The following is an 18,390-nucleotide window of genomic DNA, read 5'->3' as shown; positions in this document are numbered from 1 at the left end:
TCTTAAAAACTTATAATAATAATAAAACAAGCTTGAAATCTCACACGAACGTACGAAGCTTCTGTTCTGCAAATACGCAAACATTAACACACAATGTTGTCCCGGCAAATGAAAGTAACGGGTGTAGCATAAGCAAAGTAAGCCAAGTATCCTCCAAATAGTGAGAGTTAATTCAACTGTTAGCTAGTACCTACAGTAGCAAATACTGTTGCTATGGAAACCTGCTATTCAAGGCTGCGTCAATTGATTAATTTTTTGGCCACTCAGAGCAGATAAATAAGCTGAAAACACAACAACTGGAACGTTATGACCTGATTAAATTGTCATGGCTAATACTCTAAGATAAGATAAAACTTTATTGATCTCACGCCGGGGAAAATTTTGTTGTTCCAGAGAGTAGTTATAAAAAGAAGAGGTAGAAAAAGAACAAATAGACAATAAAAAGCATATATATGTACATTATATACAAAAAGCGAGTATAAAGAGTATTTTGTACTATTGCATGGCAGCGAATATATAACATACTAAAAAATATGTAATATTGCATAAGATAGTTGCACAGGTGTGTGATTTGTGATGTGAAACATAAACAGCGCTAAATGAAAATGATGCTGGAGTTGAAGTGAATGTTAAACTGACACAGCAGACACGTAACTTTTGGCTCTGGTTTGGTCTCCACCAACTCCTGAGTAAAATTCTGTGTTTGTGAGCTTTGCTGTTCTTGTTTGCGGTCCTGTGCAGGGAGCTTAAAGTGGGTTTATGAGAGCTGTCTGCTGCATTTCACATTTCACACACTTGTTTCATCCATTATCAATGAAATAAATATTGATTAGCGTAGCATCTTTAGCTTTTTGGACTGATAGTGCTGCAAACTGCTAAACGGAACGGTCTAAGCCTTAAACAGTAGTATATTTTTTAATACTAAGGTACAAAGTTCAGACCTAAAGACTCAAAGTTGCCTGAAATTCAGTGTATAGAGAAGAATTGATTCCATTGCATCAGAGTCGAGGCGTTTCCACTGAGGCTGTGACACAAACGAGTGAATAAGGTGGTTAAAACCCTGCTTGTAAGCCGCTGTTACAACTGTGATGCAGACAGAGACACAAAGAGTGAGAGCAGGTGGAGGTGGTGGTGGTTTGTGTGCGAGTTTTGGGGGCGTAGCTGTCGAGTAGCCTAACGGGGAAGCGATTTTCTTGCTGCTAAAAGGGAAAGGAAATGAAATATTGGCGCCCAAAGCTCCCCTAACTCTCGCTCCTCCACGTCGGTTAGCTTGTGTTCAAATGCTCACAGCATTGAGAGGTGGGTAGGTGGGGGTTAGACAGAAGTATTAAATGGGGGGGGGGCTCCAAACTGAAAAGCACTGCTCAACCCCCGAAATCTCCACCAAACCCCCCCACAACCACACACACACACACACACACACACACACTCACTCAGCAGAGCAGGTCCTCACTGCCTGCCACCTCCAGCTGTCGCCTACAGGGACAAAAGGAGGTGTGGGGGTGTCTGTGAAGGAGTTGGAGGGAGTGGGGGGTGTTGAATAGAAAGATAAACTGAAGAGCCCCCCTACACCACCCCATACACACACACACGCACACACACACACTCACACTACCCAGGAAAGACCTTGTCATCTGCATTAGGCAGCATCTTTGCCCCTTCACTTTCTGCTCAAAGCCGAAATGCAAACAGTGGTTAGATGGGAGACTCACACACACACACACACACACACACACACACACACACACAACGGCATACACATGCACTATATCTTAAACAGACACATGAACACTCACACTTACACATGTATATCCATGCCTGAAAGGCGAAAGTATGTAACACCTGTGTCTCTTGCACATATAAACACAACATGTATGCACACACACACGCAAACACACACACACACATGCAAACACACACCTTCCTGTGTTAATTCTCTTACCCTCCTCCCATGCTTGCTGCAGCTGTTAGTCCTCCATTGGTCAAAGGGCCTCCTTCTCCACTCTCCACAGCTAATAACTCATTAGCCCTATTTGTTGATTAGTCCTCAGGGTAGCCATGGTGTGTGTGTGTGTGTGTGTGTGTGTGTGTGTGTGTAGGTGTGTGCGTTGGGGTTGGTCATCTCTCTAAGCAACAGAACAAACTGTTGATGAAGGAGGATGATGACAGGTGGATGGATGGAGCACTGATTGAAGGGAATGCATCAGTTTGATCAGGTGGTTTCTGGTTTGATGTGGAGCAAACTGTACTGTACTTCCTGTTTTGCTTGTGTGTAATCAGCAGTTTACGCTCAACATTTCAGGACGTTTTAACGCCCTTTGAATTGTGTAATCGTTGTCCAATGAGACAGTGGTGCAATCATTGATCCACACAAATATTTGTTCACTTTTTTGCTTCCATTTAGGGTCTAAATGAATATTTTTTTAGCATATCTGCACTACACTTTCTTGATTTCTTGTTACTTAGGGTCCATTGTACAGTTTTTGTGAAAAGTCCACATTAATCATTAGGTTTGTGAGTGGAACATTCACATCAAATGAAAAGTTTCTGAAAACATTATTGAAGTTTTTATATAATTTTCCCAATGATGCCTGAACTGACTGAATATTTTTTTTAGTTCGACTTTATACAACATTAATAATCGCTGCTTGTATCATTTCACAGCTGACCGAGTTTAAAGGGGTTTTCTTGAATCATCGGCCCGAGTTTTCCTTTAACTGTGCAAAACATCTTCATCTTAGCAGTCGCTGATAGAGTCTTAAAACCTTATTAAAGTCAAGTTGGGAGAGAAAACGCTGCGATGGAGATAATTCTGCTTGTTCGTCAAAGAGAAGTGGAGCAGCAGAGGACGGATCTACCTGAAGATATTTCCACTAGTTTCCAGAAAACGCGTGAATGTGGCCACACTGACCGAATGAATCTGAATTTGTTTGAAGGAAAACAGGATTTTTGTAAAGAGGAACGGTTTCGCCTTTCCTCACATCCTCCTCTTCCTCCTCCTCCTGCTCCTCTTCTCTTCGCTTTACAGCTCCTTATCCCCTTCCTCCTGCTTTTTTGCCTCCTTCCTTCCATACTATCTTGCTCTCCCCTTTCCTTGTTTTTCCTTTTCTTCCCTTTGCCCCCCCCCCCCCCCCCCCTTGTCTCTTGCCCTCATCTCCTCTTCCTCTCCTCTTCCTCCTCCTGTCGGCAACATGTGGAGCCGTCGCCATGGCAACGAGGGGAGGTGACATGTGCTGTAGACAGGCAGGGAATGGAGGGAGGGATGGGAGGAATATAAGGAGGAGCCCCACAGCGCACTTTGTAGTCTCTCTCTCTCTATCTCTCTCTCTCAAAGAAAAAAATTGCATCTCATTCCTCTCTGTGGAAGTGGTGGAAGCTGCTGGTCCTCGTACTCCTCTCCTCTCCTCTCCTCTCCTCGCTGAGCGTGCCTTGAATTGCGTCAGAGAACAGAGAAATCTGTTGGTGCGGTTTTTCCTCTTTTTGCATCGGATGAGAAGCAAACGAACGAGGAGGAGGAGCAGAGGAAGCCGGGAACTTTCTTTTTTTTTTTTTTTCAAAGGAGAGAAAGGGGATGATGGGAGGTGATGAAACTCCCTCTCTTTCCCACTCACTCACTCACTCTCTCCTCCGCCACCTCCTCCTCCGCCGCCGCCACCGGTGTGGTGCTGTCTCCGAGTCAGTGCTGTCGGTGCAGCCGGACTGGAATGGGAAATAGACGCGGGAGGAGGTGTCTGTTGCATTACCTCACCATGGATTTTTGGTAGGATTTGATTATTCTCTATGTTAATGTGACGTGCTTTTCTTAATTACCTTCTGCTGTTGAATTTTTCTGACATTTGTCCCAAAAATCTTTACGAAATGCCAAAGATGATGAGTCTGTCCTGCTGTTGCTCTTCCCCTCATTCGTTCCTCTGTTGGATTGGGGAATTCTGCACATTTTACGCAAAGTCCCTCATTTTTATTCTATTTTTCAAATTATGCGTGTCGTAATTTGTTGCACTGAATGTGCACATTCATTTTCTGTCTCATGAATACTCAGCAAATTGCATAAATTGACTAGCCTCAGCCAAAAGTGCACATTTTGAGGTGAACACGCAATGGGAGTATCCGTGGAGTTTAGACACTGATTGACGGCGCGCCCTGGTTGAGGGGCTTCGTGCAGCTGCATCTCACCGTAACGTTGTAATAACATTTAATTTAATGGGATTTGCTGCTGTTTTAATTTTCTCCTGCTGCGGCTTCGCACCGCTGGAGTGCAAACTTCAAATCATGTTGTGCATTTTTTTAATGTTGCAAGTGATATTCAACTCGGAGGAGTCGCCTAATTTGTATGCAATGTGTGATTTTGCTGAGAAATTGATTCACACTGTTCCGTCTGGCAAAGATTTAAGGCGAGTGAAAAGCATTTAAAGTGAAATTAATAGTGTTTCTGTTCATTGGAAAATAAAATGTCCATAGTTGCAGGATGCATTTTAGTATTTTATATCATGTTGGGTTTGGGTTGTTTTTTTTTTTTTTTTTCCAAATTGTGTGTGTTTGTGTGTGTGTGTGGACTTTTGCTTCGGTGCATGTGTGCACACAGTCGTGCAAGTATGTACAGTGTCTGAGTGTGTGGGGGTGTGTGCAAAATGACATGCAAGTGTGCACAAGTCTGCACCTGCAGATGCGAGTGTATCAAATGCAAAATCCTTGTGCATGTCAGGGTGTGTGTATGTGTACAGTCACACATGTGCTTACTTACAGCTGTGTGTGTGTGTGTGTGTGTGCGTGCATTTATGTGTGCTTGTTTGCTGAAAGGTTTTGTTAAAACCCCAGCTGAACTTTTTCAAAGGCGCGGGATGAATCAGAGGTGAGGGACAGATCTTTGTTTCCTACAGCGGTCGTCGTGGAGGAAAACAATAGCCGGCCGCCGCTCTCCCTCTGACCTTTTTTCACCCATTCTGAATAAGCCGGAGCCGTGCAAATCCATCTGCCTTTTGTCTATGGGAGCCTGGCTAATCCACACCCCCCCTTCACACACATATACACCCTGTCACACACAAACACACACACCAATCAGGAGACCTAACCCCTCCACAAACCTCCATCTCAAATCCAGATACCAAAAGCTACACACACATTATTTCTATCGCATACGCTCATACGCTCTTTGAAACTGATTTAATTCTAATTGATTTTAACATTTTTTTAGGAGTCTCAGCTGTAAAGCAGATGAATTGAAATGCTACCTACACATTACACTAAGCGCCGGTCGCGCTGGTGAAAGGGGAGCCGATTTTAATGCAATCAAAAATTCACCCGAGGAGGAATAAAAAAACTCCCAAGATTTTCTGTAATGATACATGTCTTTTCCCTCTCTGTCTGAGGGTTTTTATTCTTTTCCCTCCTGTTCAAAGACGCCTGTCTGTCTGCAGGGAGTGTGTCTGATATTTGCTGAAAAAGGGCTGAACCCAGCAGCGTACACAGCCAGCCAGCCACAATCCTTGACGGGCTATGTTAATGCTTTTCAGAAATACTCAGTGAGGAGGAGCTGCACACTGTATGTCAAATCACGTTTGCCGATGTGAAATGAAAAATTTGCAAGTACAATCGCTTTTGCCGGGGCAGATGGACAATAGAGGTGGAGGCATGAAAGGAACTCCCTTCTCCCTTCTGCCTTTGGGGAGGCAATATTTTCCTTTCATTTTCTGCCACTCACTGAAACAGACTTGATCGAAACGTCTGATTTTCCTCCAGAAACAAACAGGATTTTCTGTGTTTTTTTTTTTTTTCTTTCCTGCGTCATAGGATTAAAAAGAAATCTGAGCCAGGAACGGTCCAGATTGAAGTCTGGAGCGCTGTTTGACTCGGGCTGTGTTCCTTTTAGCCACCAAGTCATACTGATTACTGTCACACTATCCCTTTTTTTTCTGTTCCTACAATCACGCCAGCAACACAAATGTTAAATTTCCTGTAATTTCCGCTGCTGTTCACCTTCGCGGTCACAGTTCTCTGCATCAAGCCCTTCAACATGTCATTTAATTGAAAGTGTTAAGCCACAGGAGGGAGAGTCAAGAAAGGCCTGAGCGCTGCTGAGTGGCGACGATAACCTCTTATTATCGGAGACAGAGTGTAGGTGTCACACTTCTGACAAGCATAATAATATATGCAGATGTAGGTATTCAACACTTTGCTCAATATTTCAGTGTTCGGTTTCCTGCTGTGCTGCTGACACGGTCCTGTGCACGCCGATGACTCCACCTCCCGTCCCGAGCAAACATTTGATTTTCAATCATTGCAGATTTCTGCTACGTCTGCCTCTGCAGCACGAGCAGAGCGGCCGCTCGTTTTTCACAGCTGCGAACGTACAACTCACACACCCCCGAGTCGCTCGCCCACCCGACGACACACGCACTCCTCCACCCCTTCGCTGCTGCTAACAACTGCAACCAAACTTGATTAAGCAGGTGGGGTCAGGCTACATTTGTTTGAATCAATAGACAGACATGCTAGGCAGCCATGATAAAGAGGCCAGGGGGAGGCGGATTCAGTGTGTGTGTGTGTGTGTGAGGAGGGGGCAGTGCTTTGGAAACGCCGGCATCTGTCCCGTGAAAGATGACTGAGCTGTTACAGTTAGAGCCTTGAATTATGGGCCATTACTGGCCGAGCAAGATGCAATCCCTCTCCATGAAACTTAATTTGACAAAACAATGAGACGACTCGGGGAGTAAAATGACAAATGAAGTTATTTGATGGTTAAAAAAAAAAAAGAAAAAAATACATTTTGCGAAAGATGATTGCAGTGGAAGCATGTGGAATCAGCAGTAATGCATTATTAATGGCCTCGCCGAGCCCACAGCACGCGCAGGCTCCTGCTCAGCTACTTTTGTTTATGATGCTTCTTTAACGGCTGATATTCCTGCTGCTGTCTTTTACGTTAAGACCCCATTAATAAAGAGAAACATTTAAAATACACAAACTAGAACCAGCTTCACCTGCTCTTACAGATGTCCATCGCTATGTTAAAATGTGGCGCCACACGTGTCCAACATATTAGCATCCCTGCGTTGTGTTTATGACTGATTTATGAACAGCCTCAGTAGTAACTTGCGGTTGCTAGTAGATAAATCTTTTATATGTGCTGCACTTTGGAGCTGAATTTCTCACTTTTTTTTTTTTGTTCCGCTTTATTATTCTTTTTTTTTTCCTCGCATTGAGAGAACGGTCTTTAGTGCAGCGCCCCAGTCAGAGACGCCCACTGTTTCCTTTCAGGGCCGTCACATTACTATGCAACCAGCTTTTACAGTACGGCTTAGAGCTCCCCAAGCAAATTGGACACCCAACAAAGCATCGGACAACTGTTGTCCCCCATTGTGGGTCTTTCTGCAGGCACTCTTTATCAGGTGCTGAATGCAGGAGCAGCAATGAATGAAATCATAGGGGGGTGGGGTGGCAAGGGGGGCATCATCGAGTGGTGATGGCGGTGGGTGGGTGGGTGATGGGGCTCACTCCCCGAAACCTCACAAGAATTCCAGAACAATCCGTGTGCGGGGTAGAGCGGTCCTTTTCCCACCTCCCGGGGTTTCAGGGTTTCTCTGTGCTGACAGGCAGGCGGGAGGGATTCGACAAGGCTGCCCCCCCCCCCCTCTCCCTACCGCTTTCAAAGCCTCCTTTCCATTAACTCACCAGGCCGCACCTCGCCTAATCTCTGTGACCTCTACCGCCGAGGGACGGGGATTTCTTTACCCCTCCCCCGTTTTTTTTGGTTTTTTTTCACCCTCGGGACAAGCCCGTTGCCGTTCTGGGAGGTGGAGAGCACCTTTCTCTCAACACTTTGCAAAAATAATACGGAACAAGCTTAACATGCAGCAGAAAATTACTATCAGGGCCAGCTAATGATGAGCTGTAGCAGGCCTTTAAATGTCTGTTCCAGTAAAAGGGGGAAATTCGTCTTTTACTGTGCTGCAAAGACCTGAGCACTTGAGTTTTTTTTTTTTGCTATTGATTTCTTTTGATAATTCTTTGTCAGGGAGAATTGTAGGTCTTGTCATTGGCAGCGCAATTTGTAGCTCTTCTCTTTGGTTCTTGCCTCGCTCTTTGTTGTCAAGATCATTACGCAGTGTGTAATAATGGGGAACAGCGCTGGCTATTGTTAACTCTTAGCAGTCAGGTAAAATGCAACAGGCCCATTATCTGCAGCTCGCCGGTGTCTGAGAGTGAACAGCGAGCAGCAGCCGGAGCTGCAGCTCATAACGCTCAATAAGACGTACTTTTCCCTCCTTCAAATTATTGCTGTGGTGGTTTTTACACGCTCGCCAAGCAGTTCAAACAGAGGCTTTTGTCGTACAGTATGTGTCCGTTGTGTTATCTTAAGCAGCAGACTGCGTGAAAAGAAATCTTTCATCTCCAGTTGTTTGCTGAAGGATCTGGTTCTCACGCGCCGGATTCAAGTGCTGCCGGGGTCGAAATTGGCGAGGCACTCTCTCAAGACGGCAGAATGTCTGTTTCCTCCAATCACAGCGGTAGAAAATTCCTCCAATACGGCGAACGGTGTGTTGAGCTGTCTGGGCACATACAGAGCGCTCTGCTAAACAGGAGTTTATGCATTCTATGCACTCCTGGGCACAGATGGTGGAACAAATGCTTGTGATTATACTTTTCATCGAGCACAGTGATATGCATATTTATGTCTCTCCACAAAAGGAAAGAAGGGACCATGTGATTCACACTTTGGTCTACTGATGTGGAATCAAACATTTTTTGGGGGGGAAATTCATTGGAAGGAAAAGTAATTAAGGCTTTAATGGGGGTTCAGATAGATTACCGTCAAATGAAGGTTTTGTGTGACTTGTTTTTTGGCCCATTTGGTGGAAGCTTTAATCCAGTCACATCAAACCATGAGCCAGGAAGCTCTGAGAGTCTGCAGGGTTGTTCTATTCAAACGCTTGTCTGATTGATCAATAAACTCACCTGGTGGTCACTTTTAGATACGTAGTTTTACACCCCCGCATCTTATTCCAAAGCACGATGAATGAAAACTTTTATCTCGCCTGTGAGAGCGCCACGCTCTGCCTATTGAGCTGCACGGGGAACCACTCACCTCAGATTTAAAAAATGATAGAAACGTATTATTAACCCTGTTTGTCCGGTCTTTTGCGGTCCACAGGGGAGCCAGATCAACCAGATCCCCACCAAGTACAGCCAGGCGGAGTCGACCAAGTTCCTCATCCTCACTGTTGTGTCCATCCTGTGCATCGTCGGCGTGCTGCTGGCCTCCACCGTGGTCTACTGCCTCCGCCACCGCTCCCACCACAAGATCAAGGAGAAGCTCACCAATCTGGGAACAGACACTACCAGCGATGCGACCGCCACCTATCAGGTAGGAGGTGTTACTGCGCTGACTGCGGCTTAGAATCGAGAAGGTTTCACGTTTTTAGAAATGTGAAAAAGCGTTCAGGATGGGATGAAAAAATTAATTTTGCAGCAACTCGTCACCGGATTGCATTTGATTTCTGGTTCATAATTTTTAGAGGTTAAATAATCGAATAATTCACTGGAGAAAAAAAAAACAAGGAAGAGAGAAAAGTCTGAAAAATCAAACATAATTTGTCAAATGTTTTCCTGCTAAACTATCCTGATAATCATCTTGCAGCCCCTCAGATATAAAATATGCTTCATAAAAATCAACCAAAGCTGATTATTGACTCATTTGTGTATCATTGAGACTTGAGCAGATCTATGAAGATGCTTTTAGATGAGGTGCCTTACTTTCAGTGTTGGTGGCTGAAACCTTCTACTTTGGGACCGGTGGTGGGCTTAGAATGAAAGGAACCCTTCACTGTGGAGGCATCAGTCTCCACATTGTGCTCCACCCAAATGAACCTCAGTTCATCGTCATCGTCAGGTTCCTTGATTGATTTTGGTAATTGCTGACTGTACACAGTCCCCCGCTATGATTTGTTGTTTGAGACACGAAGCGATATCGCCAATCCAACAGGTTTTCCACCTCAAGTCATTTCCATTCCCCCCTCTGCTTGCTGTAATTATCCTTTGGCCGGAATAGCAGGGTGCGAAATTTAATTTGCAGAATCCAATATTAAGTGGCTTTTTGAGCAAAGGATTAGATTGAGATTTTTTCCGTCTCTCTCCCTGACCTTTTCCCCACCATGTTTTTAAATGAGAGTGGTCCTGTGAGCATTGATTTTATAATGAGCCCGGCCCATCCCCTAAGTGCTTACATTTTATGCTCTTCTCGGGGGATTTTTAACTCCTGAAATAGACTGTGCCGCTGCGTTAGAGGTTCACCTCATCGCCTGGGAGTTGTAAAGATTCATAATGTACATTTTTGCATAAAGATGTATTGTTAGGAAGACGACAGAGGCTATCACACATTGTCACTTCACAGGATTTAACTACCAAATAGACGCAGAGAGTTTCTGAAAGTCTGACATTCAGCATGTCCAATGACAGGCTGACATTTCAGCGGCGCACCTTCCCCCGTCGACATAAAATATTTGCTTTCCCTCAGTGTGAGAAACTTATCTTCATGGTTACTTGCCTTCGAGATTTGCTTTAAGCCTCTAATTGGAAAACGCTAATTAAAATTCACACGTAAGTCTGTGTTTACGCGTTATTTATCAGATTAATAGCTAACAAAAACGTTCATGTTGCTCATTCTTGGGAGGTTTACTCAGCTCTGCTTTGCTCACACTCCCAAAGCTCCTCCAGTCGATTCTCTTTCCTCTGTCGTCTTTATCGAGTCTCGACAGCGAGCCGTCGTCATCCTCAGTGAAAGACCTCAGTGTTCAGCTCCCATCTTAGCCGTGTAAGCCTCGTCTCTTTGTCAGCGCTGCTGTGTTGAGGGGTTCCCTGGGCTGGATTCTGGGAGTGTGTGTGTGTTTGTGTGTGTGTGTGTGTGCAGTCTCTAGGGCTACATGCAATTAAAGCAGACAGGAAGCAGCAGGCTGCCTGACGGCCTTACTACTGCAGCTCCTTCATGCTGGCTGTCAAACATGCACACACACACACTCACACACACACACACACACACACACACACACACACACAGAGATAGAGAGAGAATCCAGCCCATGCACAAACACACACATATATGCATGCACACACTCACCAGCCACTGCATGTTAATGATTCTTGCCCTTGGCGCGTTTGTTTGAGGCCTCACTTCACACACTTACACACACACACACACATACTTCCATCCTTCCACTCACGTCACCGTGCCACCAGCTCCCTCCACCTTCGGCTCCCCGCTCCTCCGCTCCTCCGCTCCCCGGCTTGTCAATCACGCGGCCCCGGTGAAACCGCGACATGGGATTGGCCGACACCGACAAAGGAGAAAGTGACTGACAGGCGTCGACGGAGGAGTGTGCGCACGGTGTCTGAGCGCTGGGCGGGGAGACGGTGGATGATGCTCGTCAGTCAGTCAGCCGGTCCCTGGATTACTCTGCCGCCGACACGGGAGTCTACAACGTCGCCTTCAGTTTATCTTCACATCTGATTCAAACTTTTATCTGCTCCTGAAAGTCTTTCCTTTTTCCTCGAAGTAGAGGAAACTATCCGCCAGCAGGGTGAGATCATTGCTCTTGATTGCTGTGGAAGTCAACTTTTTGCACGGATTTTCCACAAATCAAGAGATGTTATCTCGAAGCGACATTATCTTATTTAAAGATATCATCACCGGCACCGTGAAATCTCTGGAAACATGAGCAAAGCTGTGGAGATATGTAACATATTTGCATATTGTGTCAAGTTTTTAAGACGCAAGACAAGATCAAATGACTTGCTTAAATATTTTTTAGTATAATATAATTTTTGCCTCTCTTTTCTCTCTCTGTCTTAGTTAAATTTCAAGGAGCTTCACAGGCACGATGACATGATCTTAACTCTGCCAAAGAATATGTTTCAAACACATTTCCAGCATGTTATCTCTTTCTCCTGCTCTTAAATGCTCAGAAATACAGTTTGCCAATAACAGTGTTTCATTAAAAATCAGTTTCCAGTCAGTGCCATCTACCTCCAATGTGATGACAGATAGATATAGATAGATATACTTAGATAGATATACTTTATTTATCCCAAGCTGGGAAATTGCAGCAGTTATTGATTGATTACATATTGAACTGCTTGTGTTTGCATTATAATATAATAATAAGTATTAATAAGAGTTATTATTATTTGGCATCGGGATTAGTAGCAGTAAAAATGGGATTTGTAGACTGTGGAATGGATTTCAGTGTAGTGTTGTGGTGTCCCGTGCAGCCAGCGATTCATCCAAGAGGCTCCCATGTGCCATAGACACAAAGGTACATGATGACAATGGCGTGTGTTTGCACAAACCTTCACAGTCGTCCAAGTTCTTGTACACTTGGTGCAATAACAAGCTCTTGAGTCAGAGTGCTGTAAGTGTCAGGCTCTAGCTCTGGCATTGATGATTATCACTGAAGATAAGGTCGAATGCAGAGTTGTTTCCAACAAACCAGGATTTTTCTTCCTCGATATGACAGAATAGTTTAGGTTTCACCTGCGCTAGCACAAAACTCAGGTAGTCATTAGTCTCACAACGTGAGTCCGTGTTAATCCTAATTCAACACGATTGTCAGCGTGGTGACTTCCTGGTTCTGCTGTCAGAATAAACATGCTAGCGTTGCCTCGAAATAAGTTGACTCTTCAAATCTGCCAGCAAAGCTTTGACCCTGATTTCTCAACTAACGGCTTTCATTAACATGCAGCGATGAAGGAAACAGTGACAAACAGGCCACTGACTGATAGCTGGTGATGATATATTCTGACATTAAAACAATTTTAAGTGCCGACAGTTCATCTATTTCTACTTTTATCTTCTAATGGAGCTTTATGTTCTTTATAAATCCTTTTCTGAGCTGAAGTCTCGTCTTTAGTGGATTTATTTCTGGGGTAAAGAAACACATTTAAATCTGTTTCTTACGAGTGTAAAAGCAGCTGCAGTCCAGACAAATCGTTGTCGGTTTATCAAACACTGTTCATTCTCCTCCTCTAGCTTTTCTTCAGTCCCTCGGTGTCTTGTTGCCCCCCCCCCCCCCCCTCGACTCCACCATATTGTATCATGCTCCCCCTTTTATTTGTTTGTTTGTTCAAGCGCAGAGGCAGAGCACTCGGGCGAAGGCCCCTACATTTGTTTTGGTCAGAAGGGCATGTAAACAGAGGCGCCCCCGAGGGCCCAATGGGCCCTGCTGACACACCCCGACCCCCAAACCCGTCTTCCTCCCCATTAGGAGGCTCTTATAATGAGGGGGTGCTTCGGGTGGCACGCGCCTCCCGTCGCCGACGCGCCCGCCGTCGCCCCGGGGTGATGCATGATTCGAGATGGTCATGCGGCGCCAAGTGAATTCCCTGGCATGGCGCCCATGAGAGGGGGTTGTTGGGGTTTTTCTTTTAACCTTTGGTCCATGCAGGGAGGCTTGATGAGGCACACATGCTCTGTTCAAGCAGCAACACTGATCACACAAGCTAAATTTCCACGTCTCAGCTTCACAGCAGCAGCTGTTAATGTTCGTTATTTCATTCCTTCGCCGTGTTCATTGATTTTTTTCTATTTTCTCTTGGCCTCAAAAAGAAAGTCTTTGTGTCAGGGCTTTTGTTTTGTTTCAGGCCACTAAAGAAAATCATCTTCAGGACGAGAAAACTCATGTTTGTTGGAAATGTGTGATAATTAAAACATTCAAAGCGACTGTTTCTGCGCTTCACAATAACTTCAGCAGCATAAATAGTGTTTTTCTGACTTTCTGTGGATCGATGACAATCTTTGTCTCTTTTTAATCAACCGTCTCATCATTTAGAAGTGATGGAGCCTCATACAAGAGCTTAACTGTCATTTCACCTTTCAGTTTTTCAGATGACAGGCTCATCTGTAGCATACCAAAGGTTCGGATGCTAAAAAATTGCTTGAAAAGATCAGTTTTTCAAATGCTGCCATCAATTTTAAGATTGATTTTTCCACCTTCCAGACAGACATTTGTTTTCATTAATTTCAGTTGTTTTTTAAAAATCAATCTGAGAAGACCTAAAGCTTGCTAGAGATCGGTAATCCATCACGGCAAACATTTATCTACCTTTATTTATTGTCTAAGTTAATGCAGTTGCGAGAATGGATGTACAAACGTCTGAAACATTCATTCATGAGCTGTCACAAAGATGAATCCCGAAGAGGGAAGAATAAGCTAATATGGATGTCCTGGAAAGGATCATTGTCTCATTTGTTGCATTCAAAAGTCTGTTCGGCGAGACAATGAACTGTCGGATGTCCTTGAACACACCGTCTCGACATGCTGCTGCAATAATAAAATAATGCTAGACAAAAATTAAAACGAGGCTCTATAGATTTTAATACAATGCTGACATGAACTGAAAACAACAATTTAGAGGAAGGAAGGAAATAAACTCCTGGTAAAAACTCCTGGTATGATGTCCTAAAATCAGTTCATGTCTTGATGGAGGGCGTTTTCCCGGCACGCTCTCAGGCGTCTGTTAAACTACGCAGCAGACTGAGCGTGTTTGCTGTTGGTCTCTTTGGGAGTTCGTCATCAACTGCATAAATTCACAAATAAAAGGAAACGTTGAGACAAAGCTGGAACACGCACAGCGAACTCTCACCCCGATCATAAACCGCGGTGATTAACGTGACGCGTCTCGCCAGCTGATGAAGTGCGTCCTGTTGGAAATCAATACACTGTAAATACAGATACTTGTGTTTGTACGGGCGCCGCTCGGGGGAGGGGAGGCGTTGTAAATTTGTGCAGTTTAGACTCTAAACCTGTCCTGGGTTATATTGTTCCTTCAAATTTTTGCCTTTTTGTCCTCTAATTGGCTCTCAGGGGGAAGCCATTTTGAATCAGTTTTAATTACATCATAAAAGAATTTGCTGCTGCGGCAAAGTTCACCGTGTGGGCTCGTTGAAATATGAACGCCGTTGATCATGCGCTTCCCTCCCCGACGAGGGAGTGTCTCGTGCTGATTGGGTGCCGTGTTGTGCTGTGAGGATATAACACTGACACACAGACAGGAAGCCAGACAAGCTGGTGTATTTAACAGCCAGGAGGGTTAAACCAATTTATGGGGCCAATATTTGGCTTTTATTAAACAGCAGAAATTGGCCAGTTAGTGTGATCTACCTCTGCTATCATGGAAACTCCTCTCCTGACTGTGGCAATAGTCTGTGAAGCACGCCGTGACTTTTCATCACGATGCTCCAAACGATGCTTCTGGCAAGATGTAAAAACACTAAAATCCTTGAAAGTTTTGGAATAAAAATGATCCAACACAAATGAACAATGGGATCAAATATCGGATGTCTGCAGATTTAATTGATTCAAACAGGGCTTTCCATGATGGACATATGTGCTAAAAACAGCCCATACTCTGGTCAATGCTAGATTTTATATCACTCAGCGTATTTCAAGTCAGGGTTAATACACATTAAACTTGTCATTGCACCAAAAACAGTGCAGGGGGTTAACTGGGTCAATCAAGGTCCTAATGGAAAGTCTCATTATACATTCCACCAGTTATTATGCATGTAACCATTAAAGTAATTAATCATGTGATACAGAATATTGATTAAAACGGTTTTAAGATAAGATGATTTACAAGCAGATCTGTAACCGCAGAATTAAAAATCATAAATCCATTTAGGCTCCAACTATCAATCCAACGTGTGAATAAATTAAAGGGATATTACAAAAGTGTCCACATCAGGTGTTTCTCTGCAGTGACCAGGCGGTTCAGGTGGATAGCATTAAGATTGAATCGCTGCGATGATTCTGATGTTTAGAACCGATGACTTATTGGCCAAGCAGAAGCGAGTATTCAACAAGCCGTGCAGTGACTTAAGATCTAAATATTGTTGCTGATGGGTGAAAACTGAGCAACTTAACAATGTTTAAACATTCACAATAAAGATTTGAATCCATTGATTGCTGTAAGCTGACCAAACATTGACATTTTGGAAGTGCAGGGACTGAAACATCTATAAAAATAGCACTGCAGAATATATTTAGCTGCATCGTGTCCGTCTGCGCTCTCTGCGTTCACATGCAGGCATGTTTGTGTTCGCCTCCCACCAGCAGCGCCGTCGGTATCCCCGGGCCAGGTGCTGAAGCACTTTAATAATCTGCACACATTTATGAGCCTGCGTCCGAGCTCATAGATCAGTGTCAGCGCGCCGACCTACGAGAATATCGGCCGGATCAGATACAGACTAATGAAGGCCTGCTCACATTACCTCCACCGTCAATCAAACGCGCCGTGAGTTAATCGTCAGCATCTCTCTCATTAAGAAACACAGATACCCGCAGAGATTCAGCCCAGGTCTTCTGTTGCAGTCAGCGCTCTGGTTGGCTGATATGCGTGATGGATGGTTTCACATATAGAGGATGTGTCAGGTGACTTTTAACTTCACAGTTACATTGTTTGCAGCGGAGTAAGGTGCTAATCCAGGACTACATAGAACGGACTGGGCAGTGGAAGCTCATACTTGAGGACACGTTGATCAACATATTGATTACTGATGTATTAATCGTCTTATAGGCCAGCAGGATGGGCAGCAGGATGCAGGAGGTGCACTAATATGCCCAATTTCCTTTCTTATAACTTTAACACTTGGCCCTTTATTTGAGGCTTTTCCAGAAGACGGACGGTGATGGTCTGTCAGTGAAACATCTTGACAACTCTTTGATGGATTGCCATGAAATTTGCTGAACGCATTTGTTTTGCCTTCATGATGAATTGTCGGCTTTTTATCCACAGCACCATTATCGTGTCAGACTTCTAAAAAAAAATGACATTCGCATCAGCCTCAAGCTTCATGTTTGCTGCTAATCATCAAACGTCGGCACGCCCAAACTCTGAACCAAGATGGTGAACATGGTAAACATTATAGGCGCGAAACATCAGCATGTTAGCATCACCGTTGTGAGCACGTTAGCGTGACACGCTGAGCTCGAAGCACCGCTGTGCCTCGGTACAGCCTCACAGAGCTGTTAGCATGGCTGTAGACTCCCGGTCTGTTTAAGGACTGCGTGTGACTGCATGTAGTCAGCGGGAAAATGTTAATGCGTTTAGTCTAATGAGGGTTTTCTAGCATAATTTTCCTTTTTTTATTTATCATTTTATTGTGTTGATTTGTGGAGGAGAGAGTTATTAAATCAGTGAATAGCTGGGCTTCACGCCGTTGAAAACTTCCAGCTTTATATTCTTTAAATTTTATGTTTGTTGTATTGCAAAAGTGTTAGCTGCATGGTCAAAGCATTTTAGTGACACTTTAAATAGTATTTAAATAGTCACTTTTGTAGAACGTTGCATTTTTTTGCACATCCTATGTATTATCTTTGTCGTGTAAAAGGACCAATCCTTCAGCAACAGCATTACAAAGTGTTTCAATATATTTTATTATATAATAATTATGATTTTGTGTTAAGAGTTTTTCAGCAAAAAATCTCCCAATTTGCTGCAAAATCACGTCTTCACGTGACAAGTTGCTGACAAAGTTTGACTAATAATAAAGCACACATATCGTATGCTGTTCGGTCTAATTGAATTTGCAGCAGCACGGTGCAGATATCAGAGAATCAGTCTCGGGGATGTCAGAATATGAAGAGGTTTTAGGGCTTTTTGAAACATTTGGCAGTCTCACTGGCCTCTGCACTCCTTCTCTCGCATGTGTTATGAGTAAAGTCATAGTTCTGCATTTAGAGCGGCGTTGTCTCTGTAGCTGCCTCCTGTATGAAGTGCCACAGTCTGTCACTTGTGGCTCACTGTGGTTCCTCATGGGAGTTGTGCAGAAAAGGTGTGGCGGAAAACACGGTGTCAACGTTTCATTGTAGTCACGTATCCAGACGGAAAATGACAGTTTGCTCAGATGTATGAATGAAGACATTATGTTTGCTGCTGAGACACACTTGGCATACTTTGCCAAAACTTTCTCTAAAGTTCTTATTTGTCCAGGGAAGGCTCGCTGAGCATGCACACTGTTTTCACTGACCAGCATGACGGTGGTTGGAGGTTAACTGCGGAGTGGTAGAAAAGTTTTACTCATTTGCCATTCTCGCCCAGATGTTTGCAACCAGGTTGCAGGATATCAGCAGGCGACTAAAATCCTTTGCTCTTGTGCTTTTGTTGTTCTTTGAGCGTAGCAGAGCAAGTCTCTGCTGAAAGTTAAATCCCATGAAGGTCAAAATACATTAATGTCATATTGTGTTGCCTGGATGCAGCCCTCACGCTCACATTTGCTCGCCGAAGATCGCCGGTTCGATTCCCCCAACGGACCGGCAGAAAAATGTGGGTGTGGTGGAGTATTCCCTCCCCCTCCATTAGCCGGCTGATGTGCCCTTGAGCAAGGCAATTTATTGCTCCTGTGTG

At 44.2% G+C, this 18,390-nt stretch overlaps 1 protein-coding gene across 1 annotated transcript in view; it reads left to right on the top strand.

The window, feature by feature from the left end:
* LOC121615053 (receptor-type tyrosine-protein phosphatase N2-like) overlaps positions 1-18,390 on the top strand; it is a 192,405-nt gene that overhangs the window by 137,110 nt on the left and 36,905 nt on the right. Inside the window, exon 13 of the mRNA XM_041949215.1 lies at positions 9,146-9,358. Coding sequence (XP_041805149.1) covers positions 9,146-9,358 — 213 coding nt within the window. The remainder of the gene's footprint in view (positions 1-9,145; positions 9,359-18,390) is intronic.

Source organism: Chelmon rostratus, chromosome 12 (assembly GCF_017976325.1).
Source record: "Chelmon rostratus isolate fCheRos1 chromosome 12, fCheRos1.pri, whole genome shotgun sequence".
Taxonomy (NCBI): Eukaryota; Metazoa; Chordata; class Actinopteri; order Chaetodontiformes; family Chaetodontidae; genus Chelmon; species Chelmon rostratus.
Note: the sequence above shows the minus strand (reverse complement) of the source record. Positions and strands in the feature narration are given on the sequence as shown.